This window comes from Macaca thibetana, chromosome 4 (genome assembly GCF_024542745.1).
Source record: "Macaca thibetana thibetana isolate TM-01 chromosome 4, ASM2454274v1, whole genome shotgun sequence".
Lineage (NCBI taxonomy): Eukaryota > Metazoa > Chordata > Mammalia > Primates > Cercopithecidae > Macaca > Macaca thibetana.
The window spans coordinates 27,881,710-27,904,345 of NC_065581.1; the positions used below are offsets into that span (position 1 = coordinate 27,881,710).

The 22,636-nt window shown below is 38.9% G+C and overlaps 1 protein-coding gene across 4 annotated transcripts; it reads left to right on the plus strand.

Moving 5' to 3' along the window:
- The first annotated feature begins 265 nt into the window (after window positions 1–265).
- On the plus strand, window positions 266–22,562 carry ZKSCAN8 (zinc finger with KRAB and SCAN domains 8). Of its 4 annotated transcripts, XM_050789358.1 has the most exons (7): window positions 3,970–4,661; window positions 5,187–5,289; window positions 11,163–11,671; window positions 12,330–12,471; window positions 14,939–15,030; window positions 15,353–15,476; window positions 16,156–22,562. In XM_050789358.1, the coding sequence occupies exons 3-7, from the start codon at window positions 11,255–11,257 to the stop codon at window positions 17,112–17,114; spliced, it is 1,734 nt and encodes a 577-aa protein (XP_050645315.1). In that variant the 5' UTR covers window positions 3,970–4,661; window positions 5,187–5,289; window positions 11,163–11,254; the 3' UTR covers window positions 17,115–22,562. The 4 variants fall into 4 exon arrangements, with proteins under 4 accessions (XP_050645317.1, XP_050645315.1, XP_050645314.1 ...); XM_050789360.1 differs by lacking the exons at window positions 3,970–4,661; window positions 5,187–5,289 and adding an exon at window positions 266–621; XM_050789357.1 differs by lacking the exon at window positions 5,187–5,289.
- Window positions 22,563–22,636: the final 74 nt, after the last annotated feature.

Genomic DNA, 22,636 nt, shown 5'->3' on the forward strand with positions numbered 1-22,636 from the left:
TCGGACGTTCTTGACTTTAGGATAGACTGGGGAGGGGCGCCGAGGAGCATTCCTCCCTTTACGTCTCGCGGTCGCAGACTGTATTTGCCGGTGCCCTGCTCACTGGGAACTGGCAGGACCTTGCGGACTTACGGAGACGACAAGGGGCCTATTTTGAGTTTCTCTGATCCTTAGGGGAAATGAGTGTCTAGAGCGAAATAGGTGCAGAGTGCCGGCACTGGAATTCTTTAAACCTGGATTCAAATTCTGACTCCACCACTCTCCAGTGAGGACTTAGGGCAATTTATTTTTTAACTTCTTCAAGCCTCTGTTTACTCGTTTATGTAAGTCAGGCTAATAACGTAGTGCCTATTTCATAGGGTGGCTTTGACTATTAAGTGTGAGAGTGCATGTAAGAACAGTCTAAGGGCATTTCCCTGCCTTTCCCCTTGTCTGCTGTCAACTCTCATCCAAGTCAGACAAATGGAATTAATTAACCAACTTCCGCTTTTCTGAAGCACGGGTGAAGAAGAGTGAAGTACAGGACTTGGGTAAAGGAAAGACCAAGAAGGATACAAAAGATGGATGGATGACAGAGGTGCTCATCCCAGCACTTTCTCCTCACTTGTCGTCTGTCACATGGTGGGTGCTTGATAAGTACTTGGGTGAATGAGGACCTACCTAAGGAGAAGGAATTATTGAATAAGACTAGAATTGAAGGAAGAGGATGAATCAGATTGATTAGCTACTTGACAAAAAAAGGCAAACCACTTTTCCTGTCAGAAATGTATGGCACATCTGCATATTTCAAGGGCTACCACTTACTAGAACTGGGAGGGAGATCTCAGAACCCACACCTCAACTATGGAAGCTTTAATCTATTGACAGCAAATGTAACAATAGCAAGTAATATAAGACAGAATAAGATCAGTGCAAAATCGAATAATAAAGTCTTGAGAGGGGGTTATTAGAATAATAGACGAGTGTTTAGATTGAGTAGTGAGCAATGAGATAAGTCCTTTGACTTGGGGGTACAGGGGAATTGTGACCAGGGGTATGGGATAGGGAGAAGGTCATTCTGGAAGGCAATAAAAGGCAGACTGGATGCTAGTGGTATAAAAAAAGGAAAACACTTGTTTATCAATGTCTATCAACGGGGAAGAATTACATATGACATATGCTATTGAGGAATACCTTTCAACCGTTAAAATGATAAATGATCAGTGACAAAAGGAGTGTCAGAACAATATATATTCCATTTTTGTTGAAAAATTTTGTGTATATAGATATAATTTGTGGGGTATTTGTACAGGAAAAGGATGCACTCCAGACTTAACAGTGATTACCCCATGTCGAAAATTGTGAAACTTTTACCCTACTTTGCAAGCTAACAATTTAACTTGCCACAGTTTTATGGATACTAACAGAAGACACTGGACTCCTGCGTCAGAGACATAAGACTTTATTACTTAATAACACAGGCAACATAAGCTTTATATTCCCTTGTTCCCAAAGCTTATGTTCCCAAAGCCCACAGAGTGGCCTAAGCTTGGCATTCCTCTGCTAGGATGGAACAGTGGGTTTGCAACCTAACAGAGGAATGCCAAGCTTAGGAAGCCCATCCTTTGCTTAGCCTTGCCCCAGAATGAGCCATTATCTTTATCCTGGTCAGGAAACAACTGTGCTCTAAAAGGAGATACAAATATCCTTGAAAAGCTAACCTGAAAGAAAAATCTACCATAAGACTAGGAGTAATTTGAGAGACCATTAAAGAATTATCTCCCAACAATCTAGGTAAATACCATTTGAGGGTAGAGATACCAGCTTTTAATAATTTGATATAATATATCATGTTTCATTTATTTTTAAAAATACAAAAAATAAAAGGCAAACAGAGAAGTTTAAATTTTACTTAGAGATAAGGAACCACTCAGGGTTAGTGATTGGAAGAATGATAATGATATTTAAGGACCACGTCTTGGATAGTTAGGAAGACTATCTCAAGTCTGTTGCAGTCACATAGGTATGAATTAATTAGAACTGAGGATGGTGGTTACATTAATGGAGAAAAGTAACATTTCAAAGGAGAAATCTGGTGCTGATAATTTCTCCTTTATCTCCATATTTCATTGAGTAAGCTAAGGAAGCCTCTCAAACCTGGATAACTTAGAAATTGGTGATATTATCAACCATTCTAATGGATATGTGGTGGTAATTCATTGTGGTTTTAACTTTGCATTTCCCTGATGAATAATTATTACTTTTTAGTGTGCATACTGGCCATTCTTTTATCTTTTGTAAACAAAGTGTTCAAATATTTTGCCTATTTGTGTTGAATTATCTTATTCATTTAATTGTGAGAGTTCTTTATATATTCTGGATAGTTCTTTGTCAGATAGATGTATTACAAATATTTTCCAGTGTATAGCTTTTTCTTCACTTTCTTAATGGTGCTTTTTTTGAGAAGATTTAAATTCTGATGAGAATTTAAATTTAAAATTTTGAAGTCAAATTTATCAATTTTATCTGTTATAATCGGTGTCTGTGTGTCCAGTTTGAGAAAACTGCCTATAGCATGATGCTATTTTACTTCCTATGTGTACACAATTTTATACATAGTATGTGCAGTCATACTTGTGTGCACATTGAATTTGTACAACTACGTATGTGCACAACTTCAGACTTAAAAATTATTTGTTTGTTTATTTAAGATGAGACAGGGTCTTGCTCCACTGATCAGGCTGGAGTGCAATGGCAGGATCTCAGCTCACTGCAGCCTCTGCCTCACAGGCTCATGTGATTCTCCTGCCCCAGCCTCTGGAGTAGCTGTGACTACAGGAGCCCACCACCATGCCCGGCTAATTTTTGTATTTTTTGCCAAGATGGGGTTTTGCCATGTTGGCCAGGCTGGTCTCAAACTCCTGAGCTCAGGTGATCCTCCCGCAGCTTCCCAAAGTGCTGGGATTACAGTCATGAGCCACCTTGCTCAGCCAAAAAAGTTATTTTTTAAACGTAAAAAAAGAAACAAAGTAGAGTTCTAATCTGTCACCAGTTACTTCCAGTTACCATCCCAGGTGGAAAGCAACAGCTGTGAAATAAAAAGCAAAAATAAGTGCTTTGAAGGAGTCCAGAAGCACTGTAGCTTCCTAGTGTTTACTATTATTTACTTGTTTTCATGTGATAATTAGATGACAAAACCCTTAAATCAAAACAACTTTGTCAGTACACAAAATTTGGGGAGTTAGTAATTGGGAAGGGATAGAAACGGTGGTGGTAGCTACCAGCAGGAGCAGATAAAGAGGGAAATTAAGGTGAAAATTGGAGGAGCCCTGAGAACTCAATAAATAGGTGGTTGGGAAAGGCGCTGAAGGAAATAAACACATGAGACCTAAACAACAAAAATTAACTCTTGCCACAACCTCCACCCCTGAAATCCTATTAGTCTCAAAAGTTAAAAAGCTGTAATGCAACAGGTCTGTTCATTACATAGGGCCAGGGCGGTGGCTCATGCCTGTAATCCCAGGACTTTGGGAGACTGAGGCAGGAGGATCACTTGAGCCCAGGAGTTCGAAACCAGCCTGGGCAACATACTGAGACCCCCCCCCACCCCGTTTCTACAAGAAAAAATTTTTTAAAGCTGAGGTTGGTGCACACCTGTAGTCCCAGCTACTTGGGGGACTTAGGTGGGACGATTGCTTGAGCCCAGAAGGTTGAGGCTGCCGTGAGCTATGATCACACCAACACACTCTGCAATAGCGCCCCGTCTCAAAAAAAAAAGACTAACAAAAAAAAAATGAACATAGATTTGTTCCCCAAATTTTGTGGTATTAAAACTAGGGTTTACTCCCCAAGCTTACATCATAGGTTTAGCATTAAAACAGCTAAGCAGCAAAGCAGATGTTGTAAGCAATTGAAATTCATTAACATAGGAAAGAGTGGGAAATATGTAAAGATCCAAAAATAATATATATTTAATTACGATTTTTTGAATACTTAATAAAGTATGCGATTCCTAAGTGCCATGCCATAGGGATTTCACAAAACTATGAACTGTGATTAGCAGGAATTTCTCATGAAGTTTGTACTCTATGTGGGAGGATTGGATATATTTATGAATATATTTATGAACAGTAAAGTACAGGGTATGTAACGGGGCCAAACGCGAGTCCAGTTGGAATCCTAAGGAACCATGAAGTGCTCCCTCCTCCAACACTTTCCTAGCCTCCTTACACAGCTCTAGCCTCCCTACGTCGGATATCTACCCCCAGGGGGCCGTTACTATTGTCAGCGAACGCGCGGAGCTGCACGAGCACACAAGGCAGAGGGGACACCAAGGTCCGTTATTCCCCAGCACGTTCACTGCCCCAGCGACGGGGAAGCCTGAGGCACGCAGACGAACCCGAGGCACAGCACACAGCAGGTGAGGGGCGTGGTACTCCTGTACCCGCAGTCGGCAGACCATAGAGCTTTTAGACCTCCAGGACTCCTAGAGAGCTTCCGGAAGTGCCTTTGGGGCAAGATGCGTGCTGGACGGTGTTGTGCCTCCGCAGATTTGGAAGTTAGTGGCCGGAGGGCCCTGGTTGGAGTACAGTTTTCATCTCCTTTACTTCCCGACCTTTCTCCGGGTGTGTTTATCCGTTGCAGCGTACCTTCCCCCCGCCGGGGCGCCTCTGCAACTCACAGTGAGTACGGTCGGGCTCTGGGTCGGAGAAAAGTGGGTGCTTTGTGGCTGGTCCAGGCCGCAGCTGAGGACTGGCGTGAGGGGTCCGCAGAGGGGCCTGTGCGGTGGTCGTCGCCGCGGACCGATTCCGACGCCTTAGTTGCTGGTACAGGCAGAGTACGTCCCCACGCATTGCCCTCGAACTTTTTGCGAGGGAACCTTTTATGAAGCTTTCTTCATAGATAATCGTTTTGTGGTATGATTTTGTAGTCGATCGTGTTTGTCTTAAAATGGGGAACTGACCCCCCCCATGTTATTTTTTATCCAATTATTTCCAGAGTCTGAATTGTTTTCAGATAGCGCTATTTTGCGTTTCGGTCACAACAAAATTCTCAGTTTTTAAAAAAAGACATATTTTGCTTTTGGAAGCCCCAGTTTTCCATGCATACCCATTTTTGCTGTTACTCTGCTTTCTTTAGTGTTTTCAGAAACTGGTGGTGTGTTGACTAGATAATTGTACGAAAGTTTGTTTTGTTTTAATTTCAAGGTAATTCAGAATTCAGCGTTATCAGAATGCCTATTTCATTCGTTAAAGCAAACTGAAGTTAGCCAACGAGGAACTCTGGGAGGTCCCCATTTCCAAAACTCTGGTTAGTCATGAATAATTTTTGTCAGGCTACTTTGACTGCCACCACCACCTTTAAAAACATATTTCTGTTTTTTGTTAGTTCCGTTGAGTATATTTACGAACAGTCATTGTTTTAGCAAATACATACATGTTTTGAATTTCTGTTGTGGTTAAATGTAAAATGTGATGTTAATTAAAACTTTCAGCTAATGCAATTTGAGATAACAAAGCATAGTATTCGCTTCACCTACTTTTTCTTGGATTTTAAATCCCGGAAAATGTCTTTTTTGTTTTGTTTTCAGTTCCCAAACATTTCTCAAATTAGACTTAGTCTGAAGGAAGAATACATTCCTTCTACAACTATTGAAAAAATAATGCTGTTAAAATTGAGTTGTGCCTTCGGTATCTCACAGGATTACAGCATTTAAAATTCAGAGGAAGCTTTAAAGATGGCATATTAAACTCATGTAAACTTGACTAGGTGTTATTTAAGGAGACTGTAAAAATCAGTCTGTATCCACACAGTGCTCACCAACTTAATACAGACATGTACGCACAAAACTGAGAGGAAAGTACATAGTAGAGTAATTTTGCACTCAGTTATTTATAGGTTGTAATTCTCAAAAACTAGCTGATTAGAGAGGGAAGAGACTTAAAAATATGGAAAATTAGCCACTAAATAGAATAATCAAGATGGGCAATGGGCAAGAGCTGTTGGCCGATTTGGTATAAAAAATGAACAAACCTGGTAATTAGCTGGTTTTCATCAGTATTACTATTGAGACTTTTTAATACCACATCAACAATATAAAGTTCTTGAATGCTGCACACTTCACATTAAAATATTTTATAGCCTCCTGTACTGGTAAGAAGTGGGATTGCATCTGTGACTAGACACTGCACTCAAGCCTGAGCAACATAGTGAGACCCTGTCCCTAAATAATAATAATGATAATAATAATAAATATTTTATAACCATTATGGATGAGGATTGTTCAGTAATAGATGGCCAGTTGTTCAGTAGTTAAAAATGAACTTCGGCTTTAAGGAAATTTACAAGAAAACATGGTAAGACTATCACTATATAACATCACATTCTAAACAGTTAGAATTTATGTCCCATGTAATGACCTTTAAGTTTTTTAACATTAAACCACAAGAAGCTATTTTAAGAAAATTTAAGTTTGTTTTGATTTGAAAAATTAAATTATTTTAAAATGAGCTAAGATCATTTTAAAATAAATTATCTTAAAATTATAGATAATTTATTCAAACAAAAACAAATAGGTAATTTGTTCAAACCAAATTGATTACCCTTTCTCAAAAAAATCTCAGCATCTTCCTCAAATTCTCTCTTCCCCCAAATCTCACTATTCTAGCAAATTCCTCCACTTTCCTGTAAAATCGTAATCAGTGAACTATACCCCTGATGTTAATTGATATATTTAACCATATCTTTTGCTCCTTGGTTCTTCTAATCTGTAGTTTACTCTCCACCCTGTTGTTCCTGGCCTTGTCTAACTTTAAAAATAATTTTCAAATTCGCTTCCTTTTCTGTACATACTCTCTATGGAGGATTTGTTTGTTTGTTTGTTTTTAACCTTTCTGTCATTCTTAGATGGCCTTTGAGTCTGTGAACCCTGCTAAAATTGAATGTACAATTTTGTATCTGTGGACATTTTGCTGGAAAGAAGTTCTGTGTTTTCTTTAGGTTGAAGAGTCTATAAACCAACCCCCACCCCCACCCCCCGCCGCAACTCCAAAAACTAGAAAGATAAGCGCTGCCTTGATGATCCGTATGGGGAACTATATGTACAGTAATCTGATTTTTTTCCTAAGTACCTGTCTCTTCTTTGTGGACTATAGGTCTCTGGTTTTATCTTGATGTTAGCATCTTATGACAACTGGTTTTGGGTATGCTACCTTTACTTACATTCTTCTTCATTCTCTACAGTGTTTCCTGAAATACAAAGATAATGATCACCTCTGTCAATAAACATTTGCAGTAAGGCTATGACCCATTCTCACAATGTGATAAGTCCTAAATTTGGACCATGTAAAAAATGCTTTGGTAGGAATGACAAATGGCAGGGGGATGACAGAGAAGAACTCATGAAAAAGTTCTTCTATAATTTATCTATAATTTATCTATAATTTTTTTATAGATAAATTTATAATTTATCTATAAAATTTATCTATAATTAATAGATAAATTATAGTTAAGAGTTGAATGGTTTTAGGCCGGGCACAGTGGCTCACACCTGTAATCCCAGCACTTTGGGAGGCTGAGGTGGGCGGATCACGAGGTCAGGAGATCAAGACCATCTGGCTAACACGGTGAAACCCCATCTCTACTAAAAATACAAAAAAATTATCCAGGCGTGGTGGCAGGAGCCTGTAGTCCCAACTACTTGGGAGGCTGAGGCAGGAGAATGGCGTGAACGCGGGAGGCAGAGCTTGCAGCGAGCCGAGATTGTGCCACTGCACTCCAGGCTGGGCGACAGAGTGAGACTCTGTCTCAAAAAAAAAAAAACAAAAAGTTGAATGGTTTTAGCTAGACCAAGATTTATCAACCTTGGCGTTGACACTTTGGGCCAAATAATTCTTTGTGGTGGGGGCTGTGTTGAGCGTTGTAGGATCCCTGGCCTCTATGTATGAGATAATAGTAGCACCCCTTCCCCCCAAGTTGTGACAACAAAAATATTTACAGATATTACCAAAGGTCCCTGGGATGGGGGTAAGGACAATATTGCCATCAGTTTTGAACCACTGAGCTAGAGTAAAGAACTCTGTAGTAGAATGGAAGTATGAGAAAGCCACAGCCCAAAAAGGCTTTATGTGAGTTTAAAGTAGATAAAGCCAGCCAGGTTTACATTCATAAAGGGCCTTGCATACCATGCTAAATAATTTGGTTCCTATTGAAATATTTTCAGAAAGTGAGTCATACTACATATTTTTAAAAAATCTCTCTGGCAGTATAGGGCTACTGTAAAAAAAAAAAAAAGTATCATAAACCTGGTAGTTTAATACAATAGACACTTACTGTCTTATAGTTAGGGAGGCTAGATGTCCAAAATCAGGGTGTCGCCAGAGCCATGCTCTTCTAGCTTCTTGTCATTGACAAGCTTTGGCTTGCGCTGTATAACTCCATCTCTGCTTCTGTAGTCACTTAGCTGTCATTCATCTGTGTGTCTGTGTCTTCACATGACCTTCTCCTTTCTGAGAGTCTCTCTGTGTCTTTTCTCCTTTTAAAAGTGTGCCAGTTGTATTGGCTTCCATTCCAGTATAACTTCATCTTAACTTGATTACATCTGCAAAGCCCCTGTTTCCAAATAAGGTCACATCAACAGGTACTAGAGGTTAGGAAATCAACATATCTTTTTGGGGGACACATTTCAACCCACGGTAGGCAATACTGTAGAACATGAATGGGAAAAAAGCATAACCAAAGTTACCATTGCAATTCTAGGCAAAAGATGATGTCTATACCAAAGATGGAAACCATAGACATATTTCACAAAGAAATAAGATCATGAAATTGAACTTTTTTTGGACGTCAGGTCTTGTTTTTAAACCTCACTCTTACAAGAAATATAAACATGTTCTGTGTTTGCTATTGTAAATACAGCTAATGTTCTTCGAGTCTATCAATAAGATAAAGATATGGACCTTTGCCTCTGGGGAAAATACAATTAAGTTACGAAGTCAGAATTCCTTTAGAACTAATAAATATACAGTTATGGGGAAAGTCACATTAAAACAATACACATTTAAATAACAGAGGTATAGAATGAGAGGAAAATAATTTAGAATTGGAGACACCAGGAAAGGATTTTAAAGGCAACAGTATTTTATTTTGTCCTTTAAGAAGGTAGTGTCAGTACTGATGAAAGAAGTCAAAGAAGACTTCAACAGAGTGACATATTGTATTCATGGAATGGAAAACTCAGTATTGTTGAGATATCAATTGTCCCTAAAGTGAGCTATGGATTCAGTACAAATCCAATTCAAGAATTTTTGTAGAAATTAATACACTGATTCTAAAATGTGTATCAAATGACAACAGAACTAGAAAAGTGAAAATAATTTTGAAAATGAACAACAAAGTTGCAAGACTCACACCTACTTGGTTTCAAGATTTTAAAAGTCACACAATCAAGACTATTCTGTATTGGTGAAAGAATAGATGGTCAAATAACAAAATAGAGATTCCAGAAATAGACCCTTATATATACATACATATAGTGAGCTGATATTTGACAAATACAAAAAGACAGTTGAGTACGTAAAGGAGAATCCTTAAAATGAACCTCCATCTATACCTCAAATTTTATACAAAAATTAACTCAAAATGGATCATAGGCCTAAATGTGAAACCTAAAATTATAAAACTTTTAGTAAAAAAAAGGAGAAAATATTTGTGACCTTGGATTAAGCAAAGATTTCTTAGATATGACACAAAAAGCACAGTCACTAAAAAAAAATGAACTTTTTTTCTTCAAAAGACCTTGTGAAAAGAATGAAAAAGAGTGAATACTTGCAAATTACATATCTCATAAAGGACTTGTGTCCAGAGTATATAAGGAACGCTTAAAACCTAATTTTAAAATAACTAAATTAAAAAATAGGTAAAAGTTTTGAACAAATACTTCACTAAAGAAGATATACAGATGTTAAGTAAGCATAGAAAAAGATGCTCAACATTATTGGTAGAGAAATGCATACTAAAATCATACGAGATGTTAAAACCATAATGATTTGCCACCACACATACACCTATTAGAATATCTAAAATTAAAAACAAAAACAATATCAAGTGCTGGTCAAATTGGTGAGCAACTGCAGCTCTCATATACAGGTAGTGGAATGCAAAGTGCTTTGGAAAACAGTTTCGCAGTTTCTTATAAAGTTATACATATATGTGTTTTATGACACAGCAAGTTTACCTCTGAATATTTGCCCAAATAAAATGAAAACTACACTCACACCAGAACTCATGCAGATGTTCATAGTGGCTTTATTCAGTGATAACAAAACAACTCAGATATTGCTCAACTGGGAAGTGGATAAACATTTAAACATTCGTCCACGTAAGGAACAAACTGCTGATGCATCATTGATTAAAAACAAATGTATTATGCTATGTAAAAGATGCCAGACTCAAAAGGCTACATACTATATGATTTTATGTGAGATTCCCACTCCAGAATCTCACATCAATAAAATCATATGGTATGTAGCCTTTTGAGTGTAGGAGTAGACTTTTGGATTGTAGGTGTCAATAGGGCATCCTGGTTCCTTGGAGTGCTCCATAGAGAGTTTTTGAGTTGGAGGTCACATCCATAGTAGAGGAAATTAACCTTGAGATAGGAGGAAAGATGGGGAGCACAGGTAGGATAAGGAATGTTGGGTGGAGAAGAGCAAAGTGTTAGGAAAGTTTTTGACAATACCTTGAATTAGATTATATGGAAATTAGTCTCATCTGTTACAAGTAAGGGAAAGGTTGAGAGCTGAAGTGTGTAGAACCAGGTTAGTACAGCTGGTGTAACAAAGGCTAAAAGGGGTTAAATGAGCAGCCCTGAAGGCTAGCTGAGATTGAACACAGAATTTCAACTAGACCCAGTCTACATAGTTTCCTAACTTTGCTTAGCCATGTTCCACATCCCCAAACATGGTGATGAAAGCAGAAGGAAGGGGTTTTTCTATGGATGGGTTTGGCGTGACTGGCATGGCAGAAAGTTAGGGAAGTAAGAAGTTATTTCTGGAACAGTGGGGAGGATCATTTAGTTGGCTGAACCGTGAAGTCCGTGTCATGATAAGGAACTTGTTAAGATACCATAGTAAGTTACAGTGACTTTTGACTTGCCTTAACACTATCATATTTTCTTCATGAAGAAGTACCCTTAGAAAGAGGCCCTCAGAAGAGTCTTCTCTTAAGAAGATAAAGAAGATAGTGGAAACGAACCTACTGAACTTTTCAGGCTCTAATGGCTGAAGAATCAAGAAAGCCGTCAGCCCCATCCCCACCAGACCAGACTCCTGAAGAGGATCTTGTAATCGTCAAGGTAGAGGAGGATCATGGTTGGGACCAGGAATCTAGTCTGCATGAGAATAATCCTCCTGGCCAAGAACTGTTCCGCCTGCGCTTCAGGCGGTTATGCTACCAGGAGACACTAGGACCCCGAGAAGCTCTGATCCAACTACGGGCACTTTGCCATCAGTGGCTGAGGCCAGATTTGAACACCAAGGAGCAGATCCTGGAGCTGCTGGTGCTGGAGCAGTTCTTGACCATCCTACCTGAGGAGCTCCAGACTCTGGTTAAGGAACATCAGCTAGAGAACGGAGAGGAGGTGGTGACCCTATTAGAGGATTTGGAAAGGCAGATTGATATACTAGGACGACCAGTAAGTAGAAGGAGGTGTGCATGCTGTGACTGTGGGAGTCCTGGAAGCTTGGTAGAGGGACATAGGCATCACAGTGGGAGAGCAGATGCTTAGCATCAGTTTCTGTTGGATAAGGATGAAAATAGTTTTAGTGTAGTTATGACTCGTACTTGTAGAGTTCTTTTTATGTTTGTAAAGGATATAAATCCTTTTTTTTTTTTGTCATAATGTCCCTACAACTGTGTTGTTCTTATTTGCCAGATGGGAACTTAATGCATAGGAAGCTTAAGTTACTTTTTCAGGGACACCCAAATAATTAAAGGTAAATTTGAGACCAGAAATCAGGCTTTCTAGTTCCTTATTAAAAGATTTTTCTGCTGCATAGCACTGCTTTGTTATTTTCCTCCTTCTTCTGCCTTAGGAGCACAAAATATTGGTGTTCTGTGTAGCAGGGAAGGCATCCGCAGAAATATTTTCCTTTAGTACTAAGCAAAAATGATGCCTTTCTTTCTGTGCTCATCTACATATTGGTGTTCCTTACTGTCCCTAAGGAGTAAGGGAGAGTCCGCTGCTTCCTTCCCCAAGTATGTATCCCTATAGATGTGTTCTTGGTCCTTTTTCATTGTTCATTACATTTCGCAAAGGAATTTCTTATTATCCAACTGTTTGTTGTTTCCAGGTCTCAGCTCGTGTACATGGACATAGGGTACTCTGGGAGGAGGTAGTACATTCAGAATCTGCACCAGAGCCTCCAAATACTCAGCTCCAATCTGAAGCAACCCAGCATAAATCTCCAGTGCCCCAAGGGTCACAAGAGAGAGGTGAGTAGCCAGATTTCATTGATAATAAGGAGGGGAAGTAGAAATAAAAGTCCATTTGGGGCCGGTGTGGTGGCTCACGCCTGTAATCCCAGCATTTTGGGAGGCCGAGGTGGGCGGATCACGAGGTCAGGAGATCGAGACCATCCTGGCTAACATGGTGAAACCCCATCTCTATTAAAAAAAAAAAAAATACAAAAAATTAGCGGGCACCTGTAGTCTCAGCTACTCAGGAGGCTGAGGCAAGAGAATGGCATGAACCCGGGAGGCAGAGCTTGCAGTGAGCCAAGATCACGCCACTGCATTCCAGCCTGGGCAACAGAGCGACACTCCATCTCAAAAAAAAAAAAAAAAAAAAAAAAAAAAAGTCCATTTGGGATACCTATCTCGTTCCTGAAGACCCAGGAACTAAAATCCTGTTTACAGACCAGTCCCAATGTCTGTGTTTAAATGTTTAGGCTTTAAATATAGATTATTCATTCTAGTGGTAAACTCATGGACAAATTAAATAATTTGGCTATTTTTTATGTAGTTGCATATTTCTGTTACCCCAGTACATTTACAACACAGGTGTTTTTGGGGTTATGCTGATAGTGTCATGCCACTTCATTTGGAAATACTCAGTATGTATTTCCTCAGACAAGAGCATTTCTTAGGTAACTTAAATAAATACATTCCTAAATTTATCACAATTAAGAAATGTAGTATTGCTACAATACCAACCTAGGCCACAGTTCATATTTTACCAGTTGCCCCAATTATGTCCTTTCTGGTTCAGAGTCTAGTCCGGATTCACACTTTGCGGTTAATTGTCATGGCTTTTTAGTCTCCTTTAATTTGGAACAGTTCCTCAACCTTTCTTTTTCTTGAACAGTACAGGTGTGTTATTTTGTAGAATGGCTGCAATTTGGATTTGCATGATGTTTGATCATGTTTACATTGAGGTCATATATACTTGGCAGGAACACCTCACCCTGCCAAGGATACAGGACCTAAATCTTAACAAGAGATGTTGTACTCCTTCTTAAGGGTACAACAGGAATTTGTCCTATTATTGGTGGTGTTATCTTTGATGACTTGGTTAAAGTTATTCTTGTATAGTTACTATTTTTCCCTTTGTAACTAATAAGTAATTTGTAACTAATAAGTAATAAATAATTTGTGGAAGATACTCTTGAGTGTATTTAAATATCTTAGTCCTCATTAAACTTTTCTTGTTAAAACACTAGTTTTAGTGTTCATTGGTGCTTCTTAACTTAGTGATTACTGAAATAGTTATGAAGTAGTGGTTTTCTAACTCTGTCATTTCTTCTACATTTCTTTATTGTAAAGGAGAGTGTTCCCTTGTCCCAATTTTATTATTTTTTCTTTGTCAATATGGACTCATAAATTCCTATTTATTCCATAAATATTCTGTTACTGTCTTTATTTTGTTTTTGTTTTGTCTTTGAGACAGAGTCTCACTGTCATCCAGGATGGAGTGCAGTGGCTCACTGTGATCACAGTGATCTCAGCTCACTGGACCCTCTGCCTCCTGGGTTCCAGCGATTCTTATGCCTCAGCCTCCCCAGTAGCTGGGATTACAGGCACATGCCACCATGCCTGGCTAATTTTTGTAGAGACGAGGTTTCACTATATTGGCCAGGCTGGTCTTGAATTCCTAGCCTCAAGCGATCTGCCCACTTCAGCCTCCCAAAGTGCTGGGATTACAGGCATGAGCCACTGTGCTCGGCCACTGTCTTTATTTTGCTAAATCATTTCAGATTTGGCCACAGAAGGCCCCTTCAGTCTGGCTCTTGTATCCTCTTGACATTTTCCCATCGTTTTTTGAGTATTTTTTTTACTTTATTGCAGAATGAGATGTTCCAATCTCATCTTCCCCTGCATTTCATATTTTTTCATTTATGCGATTTAGTTTATAAATATGACTTTTTAATATTTCTAAAGAGGCATTAAAACACTCTTAATAATTCTTGTCTAAAGTCCTAAAGCTTGTTGCCTGAGATACAGTAATCTATATTTTAATAGTAAGTTGTTTGATATCTATAGAAAGCAAATACTGGAAGCCATAGTAGACATTTCAGAAAGATAATGAATTAATAGAGATTGATTGATTCTGATACTTGGTTTGCCAAGAGAACAGGACCTAAGGAAATACTGTGTACAAGCACAAAGATAGAAGTAGTTTTGATGGTAGAGAAGAAATTGAAAAGTGATTCCTGTTAGGAAACCAGTATACTTTCTATTTTTGAATGTAACTTCAGTCTGACTTCAGGGACATTGAGGTGCATATGTTTTGTGGGGCAACCATAGATATGGGCCCAGAATCCAAGATATCAGCACTTCATGTGCAAAATCTTTGGCATACATGTATATCTGCTGAAATACAAATAATTTGGAATTGGTGACTGCCGACTCCCACAACCACAGGACAGGACTGGTCTCATTCATAGCTCCTTTCTCCTCTCAGCCATGTCTACTTCCCAGAGTCCTACTCCTTCCCAGAAAGGAAGTTCTGGAGACCAGGAAATGACAGCTACACTTCTCACAGCAGGGTTCCAGGTGAGTTGTGCTCCTTCTCACTGAAACCCCATAGCTGCGCTTGTCAGTGTTTGTGGCATCTGCCCTATATCTAGACTGTCTAGTTTGTAGCAGTACCTACCCAAAAACTTGTCCCAAAAATTCTTTTGCCTAGGGACAGATCGATCCTAAATTTCCCCCAATTGATCTCATGCATTTTCCTCTTCTTCCTGGCTATTCATATCCCTTTACATAGTACATTTCCAAGTTGTAATCTTCTCCCAATACTGGTGGATCTCCCAAGCTCTAGGTTTGAGCTGTGAAAGAATCACAGTCCCCAAATGGGTATCTTGTTTTGTTTCAGACTTTGGAGAAGATTGAAGACATGGCCGTGTCCCTTATTCGAGAGGAGTGGCTTCTTGATCCATCACAGAAGGATCTGAGTAGAGATAACAGGCCAGAAAATTTCAGAAACGTGTTCTCCCTGGGTAAGAGAACTGTGGTTATTATTGTCATTTTAGATTTTTTGTTTGTTTGTTGTTTATGTGTATAGTAGCTACAGCCTTTCTGAAAGACATAGTTGAGTTTAAGCTCAGGATCCAACGGAGGGATATAATGTTTAGACTTCTTGAAATCTTACATGAAACTTCTGTTCTCCTGTCCAGAACTTCCTTATATTTTGTACTAGGGTACTGGCGTGTTTGCCAGTTGGAAATTGACATCTCACAGGTGCTGTCTGAGTTCATACATTTCTTCTCCAAGTTGTCATGGGATTCCTACATAGATTTTTCTCACATAAATTAATTGTATCTCCTCCCTTTTGATGACTGTTTGGGGTGTTTTCCCATTTCTGTCCTGCTCATTAGTTTTTTTAGTAGTTTCATATTCCTCTCACTCCCCAGCTTTCATCTTACCTCAGTTGATCCTTTCCTGACTTTAGTTCCCCTTCCAGTTACCTTTTTTTTTTTAATGGTACCTCTTTCCCAGTTGACTAGCTCATATTAAGCAAGGTCACTATTAAGAAGCTGTTTTGGAGACAGAAGTTTTGTGTTTACTTATAGCTGTTCATGTGTACTTTCCTTTTCCCCTATCTTCAGTTCCTTTCTCCTACCATAAAGAATAGGATGTGACATTGGCTTAATGTTTATTTATTGCATTTTTATTCAGGTGGTGAGACCAGGAATGAGAACAGGGAATTAGCATCAAAACAGGTAATATCTACTGGAATCCAACCACATGGAGAGACAGCTGCAAAATGCAACGGGGATATTATCAGGGGTCTTGAGCATGGAGAAGCCCGAGACCTTCTGGGCAGATTAGAGAGGCAGCGGGGAAATCCCACACAAGAGAGACGACATAAATGTGATGAATGTGGGAAAAGCTTTGCTCAGAGCTCAGGCCTTGTTCGCCACTGGAGAATCCACACTGGGGAGAAACCCTATCAGTGTAATGTGTGTGGTAAAGCCTTCAGTTACAGGTCAGCCCTTCTTTCACATCAGGATATCCACAACAAAGTAAAACGCTATCACTGTAAGGAGTGTGGTAAAGCCTTCAGTCAGAACACAGGCCTGATTCTGCACCAGAGAATCCACACTGGGGAGAAGCCATATCAGTGCAATCAGTGTGGGAAGGCTTTCAGTCAGAGTGCGGGCCTTATTCTGCACCAGAGAATCCACAGTGGGGAGAGACCCTATGAATGTAATGAGTGTGGGAAAGCTTTCAGTCATAGCTCACACCTCATTGGACATCAGAGAATCCACACGGGGGAGAAGCCCTATGAGTGTGATGAGTGTGGGAAAACCTTCAGGCGGAGCTCACATCTTATTGGTCATCAGAGGAGCCACACTGGGGAGAAACCCTACAAATGCAATGAGTGTGGGAGGGCCTTCAGTCAGAAGTCAGGCCTTATTGAACATCAGAGAATCCACACTGGAGAAAGACCCTATAAATGTAAAGAATGTGGGAAAGCTTTCAATGGGAACACTGGTCTCATTCAACACCTGAGAATTCACACAGGGGAGAAGCCCTACCAATGTAATGAGTGTGGGAAAGCCTTTATTCAGAGGTCGAGTCTCATTCGACATCAGAGAATCCACAGTGGTGAAAAATCTGAATCCATAGGCTAGTTTAGGAACAACTTCAGTTACAATTTGAGCATTATTCAGCATTAGAGAAACCACACATCAGTGAGAGGTCTTTCAGTGTACTAAAAGGCAGAAAGGTCATCACAACTTTAGTGTCAGAATCTATAGTGGTGGCAAAATTAGGATAGCTCTTCAGTAATTTGGGCCCAGTGCCTTGGGGTTTGATTAGCTTGACTGTCTTTGAAAGTATCTGATGGAGCTCCTGACAAATGTATCCTTTAGAAATTTAAAATAGCATTAGAGCAAGTTGCTTGTCGTGGCTTGAGGCACTTAAGTTTGTCTTTTAGGTGAGTAGCTATAGATTTGAGAGAGGCTGCTACTCCTAGTTCCTCTGCTTCTTCCTATCTCCTGTGATCCCTCTCTCCCATTTATTCCCTTGAAGGTGCCCTTGTATTCCTAATCTGATCTAAGAAGCTGCTTTAGAGTCACAAGTAGCTTCTGTGTGAAACTTATATTTGTATGTAGCTTTCTAGGAAAATTTTACAGACACTTAATGTTTATTTATGCTTAAGTGTGCATTTTTTTATTCTAATATTCCTTCTAGTCAGTGGAAATTTGTATTCCCATACAAACTCAGAATGCTATATTTTTAACAGCACTCCAGCATTTTTCTTCATGTATCACCTTCACTGACTCCATTGAGTCATTAAGCATCTATATATATCCTTCACCACCCCCAGTCCCAGTACCTGTATCAGCAAAGGAAGTGGACACATATAGTGATGGTTATGGGAGTAATACAGAGAAAGAGGTGAGTGGAGACTCAGCCCAGCTGCTCTTGATCTTGGATAGTTATACATTTTGCTGACTTCTGACTCTCCTTCTACCTCCCCACTGTACACTGTGGTACAAATAGTTTGCACTATGCTAGTTATGGCATCAGGTAGGAGAAGGAGACAAAGATGCTTTAGGAAGATAAAAACCTTACAAAGAATGTATACTCATCCTTTTTGGCCCATTACAGTACTGCTTTCTCAGGTTCTTATCAGCCTGTGCAAATTCCCTGACTAGATGGTCTGTCACTCCTATCACTACCTTGCACCCACCTCTTTAGATGGCCTTAGCACCTCACTCGTTATTCTCCATCTGTTTCTTGCCATTAGTTTATATGACTTTAATATCCACAGTGGTAATCTAATATCTTACCTCACAGTTTTTCATTCTTTTGAACTCTGGTGCACTTGATCTGTAATCCATGTCTGTAATCTACCAACAGAGATGTACTATTAAACTCGGTATCACCAGGCACTATATTTCATCTTTGAGGCTTTCATTATACCAAGGAATACTATATAAAGTAATGAGACTGGTTTAAAGTAACATGCCAGAACTTACGCATCCAATGTGGGTTGTCACTTGTTATTCCCAAGTACTGTTATTCCAATAGTACTACTGTATTCTTCCAAATATTTGGAACATTCTTAGAATTCCCATTTAATAACCCATATGAGAAAACCCTCTATTACTCTTACACTTTAGTTTTACCATTTGAGTAGCCACTTATTTACCAGAGTTGGAGTTAATTTTGGGCTTTCCAAAATTAACCTTCAAACTTAAAATTGATTACATTAAGCCTATTCAGAAAAAAAAATAGGTTCTGATGAAAGCTTCATAATTTCACCCTGTGACTATCTTGAAAAGAAATAACACTTAATCATATTATTTTATGATTGATGGGTCAAAAATAGCAATCAAAATCTTATCTCATAGAGGACCACCTTTTGGATCATAAATTCTTTCCCTATAACATTCCTTCTCTGCCTCCCTATGGCCCACTTTGACTACTAACAACATCAGAATTATCTACATCAATTTCATTGAGCTATTGGTGAATGAAGGCACCCATCACTTGTCAAATTGGTTTCCAACAGTCCTTTTCATTATCCTTTATTTTATTCTCCCTTCTCTTGTTTCTTTTTTTGATTTATAAGTTACCATTCCTAATTTCTTTGTATTTGAAATTTTAAGAAACCAGAAACAACTAAATCTGGTCATATCTAGATCTTCGCTCTCTGTTTCAGTTGTGCCTTACCCTCTGTAAGATACTGATTCTTCCTGGGGCCAGTACTACCTTGTATGCAGGTATTACATATGATAGGTGCATTGTCAGAGGGAAAATACATGTGTGTGTACACATGTGTATGTATACACACACACACCTGCCGTACACTTTAGAAGAACACTTCTATTCCAATAAAAAGCCCTTTTAGCAAAGCAACATAGTAACAAGATTGGGTGCATTCAGGGTGGTATGGCCATAGACCAGAGCAACATATTGAAATGTGTACATATGTACTAGCTAAAGTCTCTTTATGTGTCAGTATTCAGAGTAATGTGTAGCCAGATTACTTAAATCTCAGAATCACTAAGCATCTGGCATAAATTCGGAGAAAATAATGACTAGAAAAATTAGTGTTATATTCGGTGTGAGAAAAGACTGTGTCTTAAAAGAATTATCAAAGCTGATACAGCACATATATAGAATTAGCCAAACGGTATAAGACAATAGAAAAAGGCTGTGGATTCTTTGAGGACATCATTATAAATCATTCTTTGTCTCAAGTTCACACTCTTAGCATAGAATATTATTGACCAGGCTGTGTGTTATTTTGAGCTCTTAACTGTGAATGGCATTCATTAAGCTCCTTTATCCTATAGATTCTATCTTTATGTTACCTGAAATGAACTATTCATCAGTACTTTTTCCTCCCATCCTAAGCTTCTCATTTTAGGAACTGACATGATAAGGTGGTTCTTTCATAACTCTAATGCCATCCAACATAGCCCTGGGAGAGGCATGTTAGGTTTCAAAGATTTTCTCCGTGGAGCAAGGTGCAGTGCTAGAATATGGTGGTTGATTCCCAAACAGAGCAGTTAACTTTACTGTTGGTTCTGAGTCTCCAGATAATAATAACCGACATTTATTGAGCACTTACTGTGTGCCCAACCCTGTTATGCCTTTCTCAGGCTCATAATAAGTGTATTAGTCTGTTCTCATGCTGCTAATAAAGAGACATACCTGAGACTGGGTAATTTATAAAGGAAAGAGGTTTAATGGACTCACAGTTGCATGGCTGGGGATGCCTCACACTCATGGTGGAAGGCAAGGAGGAGCAAATCATGTCTTATACATAGATGGCAGCAGGCAAAGAGAGAACTTGTGCAGGGGAACTCCTCATTATAAAACAGTGTGATCTCATGAGACTTACTATCACAAGAATAGCACAGGAAAGTTCTGCCCCCATGATTCAATTATCTCCCACTTGGTCCCACCCACGACACATGGGAATTGTGGGAGCTACAATGCAAGATGAGATTTGAATGGGGACACAGCCAAACCATATCAGTAGGTATTATTTTATCCCCCATTTTATAGATGAGGAAACGGAGGCTTAGAGAGTTGAGTGAGTTGACCAATATCACACAGCCAGTATGTGATAAAACTGATTCTGACCCACACAGTTTGATTCTAGACTAGAGCCTGTGCTTCTGACTACTGTGCTATGCTGTGTATAATGTACATGGTAATCTAGTCAGCTGTTTAAAAATATGTAGCCCTTGTCATGAGAGGTACTGGGGAAGAGAATATGCAGTAGAGTGCAAATACATTAGAATTACTGGTAAATTGGTTGAAAATGCCCTTTGGGGTTATAGTTATATCATTTTTAAGTGCTGATGCTTTGTAGTACCATAAAACTAAATTGTGCAAACAAAACATATTTAACAGAGTAACTGGGAGGATAAAGCAATAATAAATTCAAATATAATTTTTCTCTAAACTGCCAAAGGGAAAGTAGAATTGTGGAGGGAAATGAAATATCCATGTACCAGGCCAGGCAGATGGTCAGTTAGGATAACAATAGTAAGTTCATCTGCAGCATAAAACGTGAAATGCTTTCAACCTCATTGCCCATTTCTAACTACCATTCTATTTCTCCTCTGTTGTTCATGGTTTTTCAAACATGTCTTCCGCTTTTCAACCCCCCCTTTTTCTTTAATCTGTTTTTAAAACTTCTTCTTGCTGGCTTTCATACTTAGCATTGCAGTGAAATGTTCGTAGACTCACCAGTGGACAAATAGTAAGGCCTTTTTTTTTTTTTTTTTAAATGTCCTTTTTGATCTAATTTATATTTTATATTGTTGAATTCTCCTTCCTTTGGTGGGAACCTTTTTCTCTAATATCTGGCTTTCTTTTTTTGACTGATCTTTCCACCCACTCCCCCTTCTCTTCTCCGCTGAGAATAATCTCCCTGTCTATCTTTTATTCACTTTATTTTCTGTACTCCTGTTTATCCATTTTGATTGTTTATACCTACTATTTGTATTCGAATGACTTCATTTTTCCCACCCTGTGGGTCAGTTTGTGACTTTTGGAATTTTCCACAGGTACCTGTACAACTTGATATTTGAAAACAGGATTCATCACCATATATCGCCAACTCCTGTTTTCTTTTTAAACAGGCCTCATTGCCTAATTCCTTTGCCCTGAAAAGTGTCACCACCTTTCATATTTTTACCCCAGCCTTGGAGTTATCTTTTTCTGCTCTCCATTCTCCATGTCCAAAAACTTGCTGTCAGTCTAGTTTTTAATCAGTTTTCTCCTTGAGGCTTGATCTCCCATTTCTCACATCCCATTATAGCCTTTCTTATAGATCTGAGGCCCAGGTTTCTGTAATTCTTTTTTTTCCAATTTCCTTGCTCCCAGGATCCCCATCTTGTATAAAGTTTCCAAGGTGGTCCTCTTCAAACTCCATTTTTACAATATCTGTATTGTAAAATTTTCATTTTCACTAAGTAACACCCAGTAGATAATTTTTCCAAGGCAATCCTCCTCAAACACCTGTTTTTTACAATATCTCTATTGTAAAATTTCATTTTCACTAAGTAACACCCAGTAGATAATTCCTGTGGAGCAGTGGTGTTCCAAATTCTCCATTACCTCTATGCTTAATATTCATCAGCCTTCATTACTCTAGCATATTCACCTTGATTCAACAGATTCAAACTTCCTACAGCCTTCTACTGATGTCTTACAAGCTCTTGCCTCTGTGCCTTTCTCATGCTATTCTTTTTGCTTAGATTACTCTTTGGTCCCAGCTCATGTTCATCACTCCCTTCAAAGCTTATCTTTATATCTTCTGAGTTAGCTCTCCCTGATTGACATCACCTTATGTGGTGACCTCCCTCATTCTGTGCTGCCTCAGCACTTATCTTTTGAGTTTATACTGTGGTCCATGTACTTATATGTTGCTTTGTAATTATTTTCTAGCACTCTGTGTTATAGTTTCATATTTGTATTTATTTCCAAAATTAAATTGTAAGCTCCTTGAGGGCAGGAATAATAACTTTTACATTTGTATCTCTGCACCCCCAAGTGCCTAGTATAGTGCTGAGCACATAGTAGGCGTTTAATAAATGCTTGTTGAAGTATTGTGTGGATTATTTGTGGTGTTATCTACAGAAATTTTTAAGCTGTTTTCAAGAATGTGTCTTACCACTTTGGG

Coding starts and splice junctions, on each gene's coding strand:
- ZKSCAN8 (XM_050789360.1), top strand. CDS start 11,255: ATGGCTGAAGAATCAAGAAAGCCGTCAGCCCCATCCCCACCAGACCAG. Junction 11,672..12,329: donor TTGATATACTAGGACGACCA/GTAAGTAGAAGG, acceptor TGTTGTTTCCAG/GTCTCAGCTCGTGTACATGG. Junction 15,477..16,155: donor CAGAAACGTGTTCTCCCTGG/GTAAGAGAACTG, acceptor ATTTTTATTCAG/GTGGTGAGACCAGGAATGAG.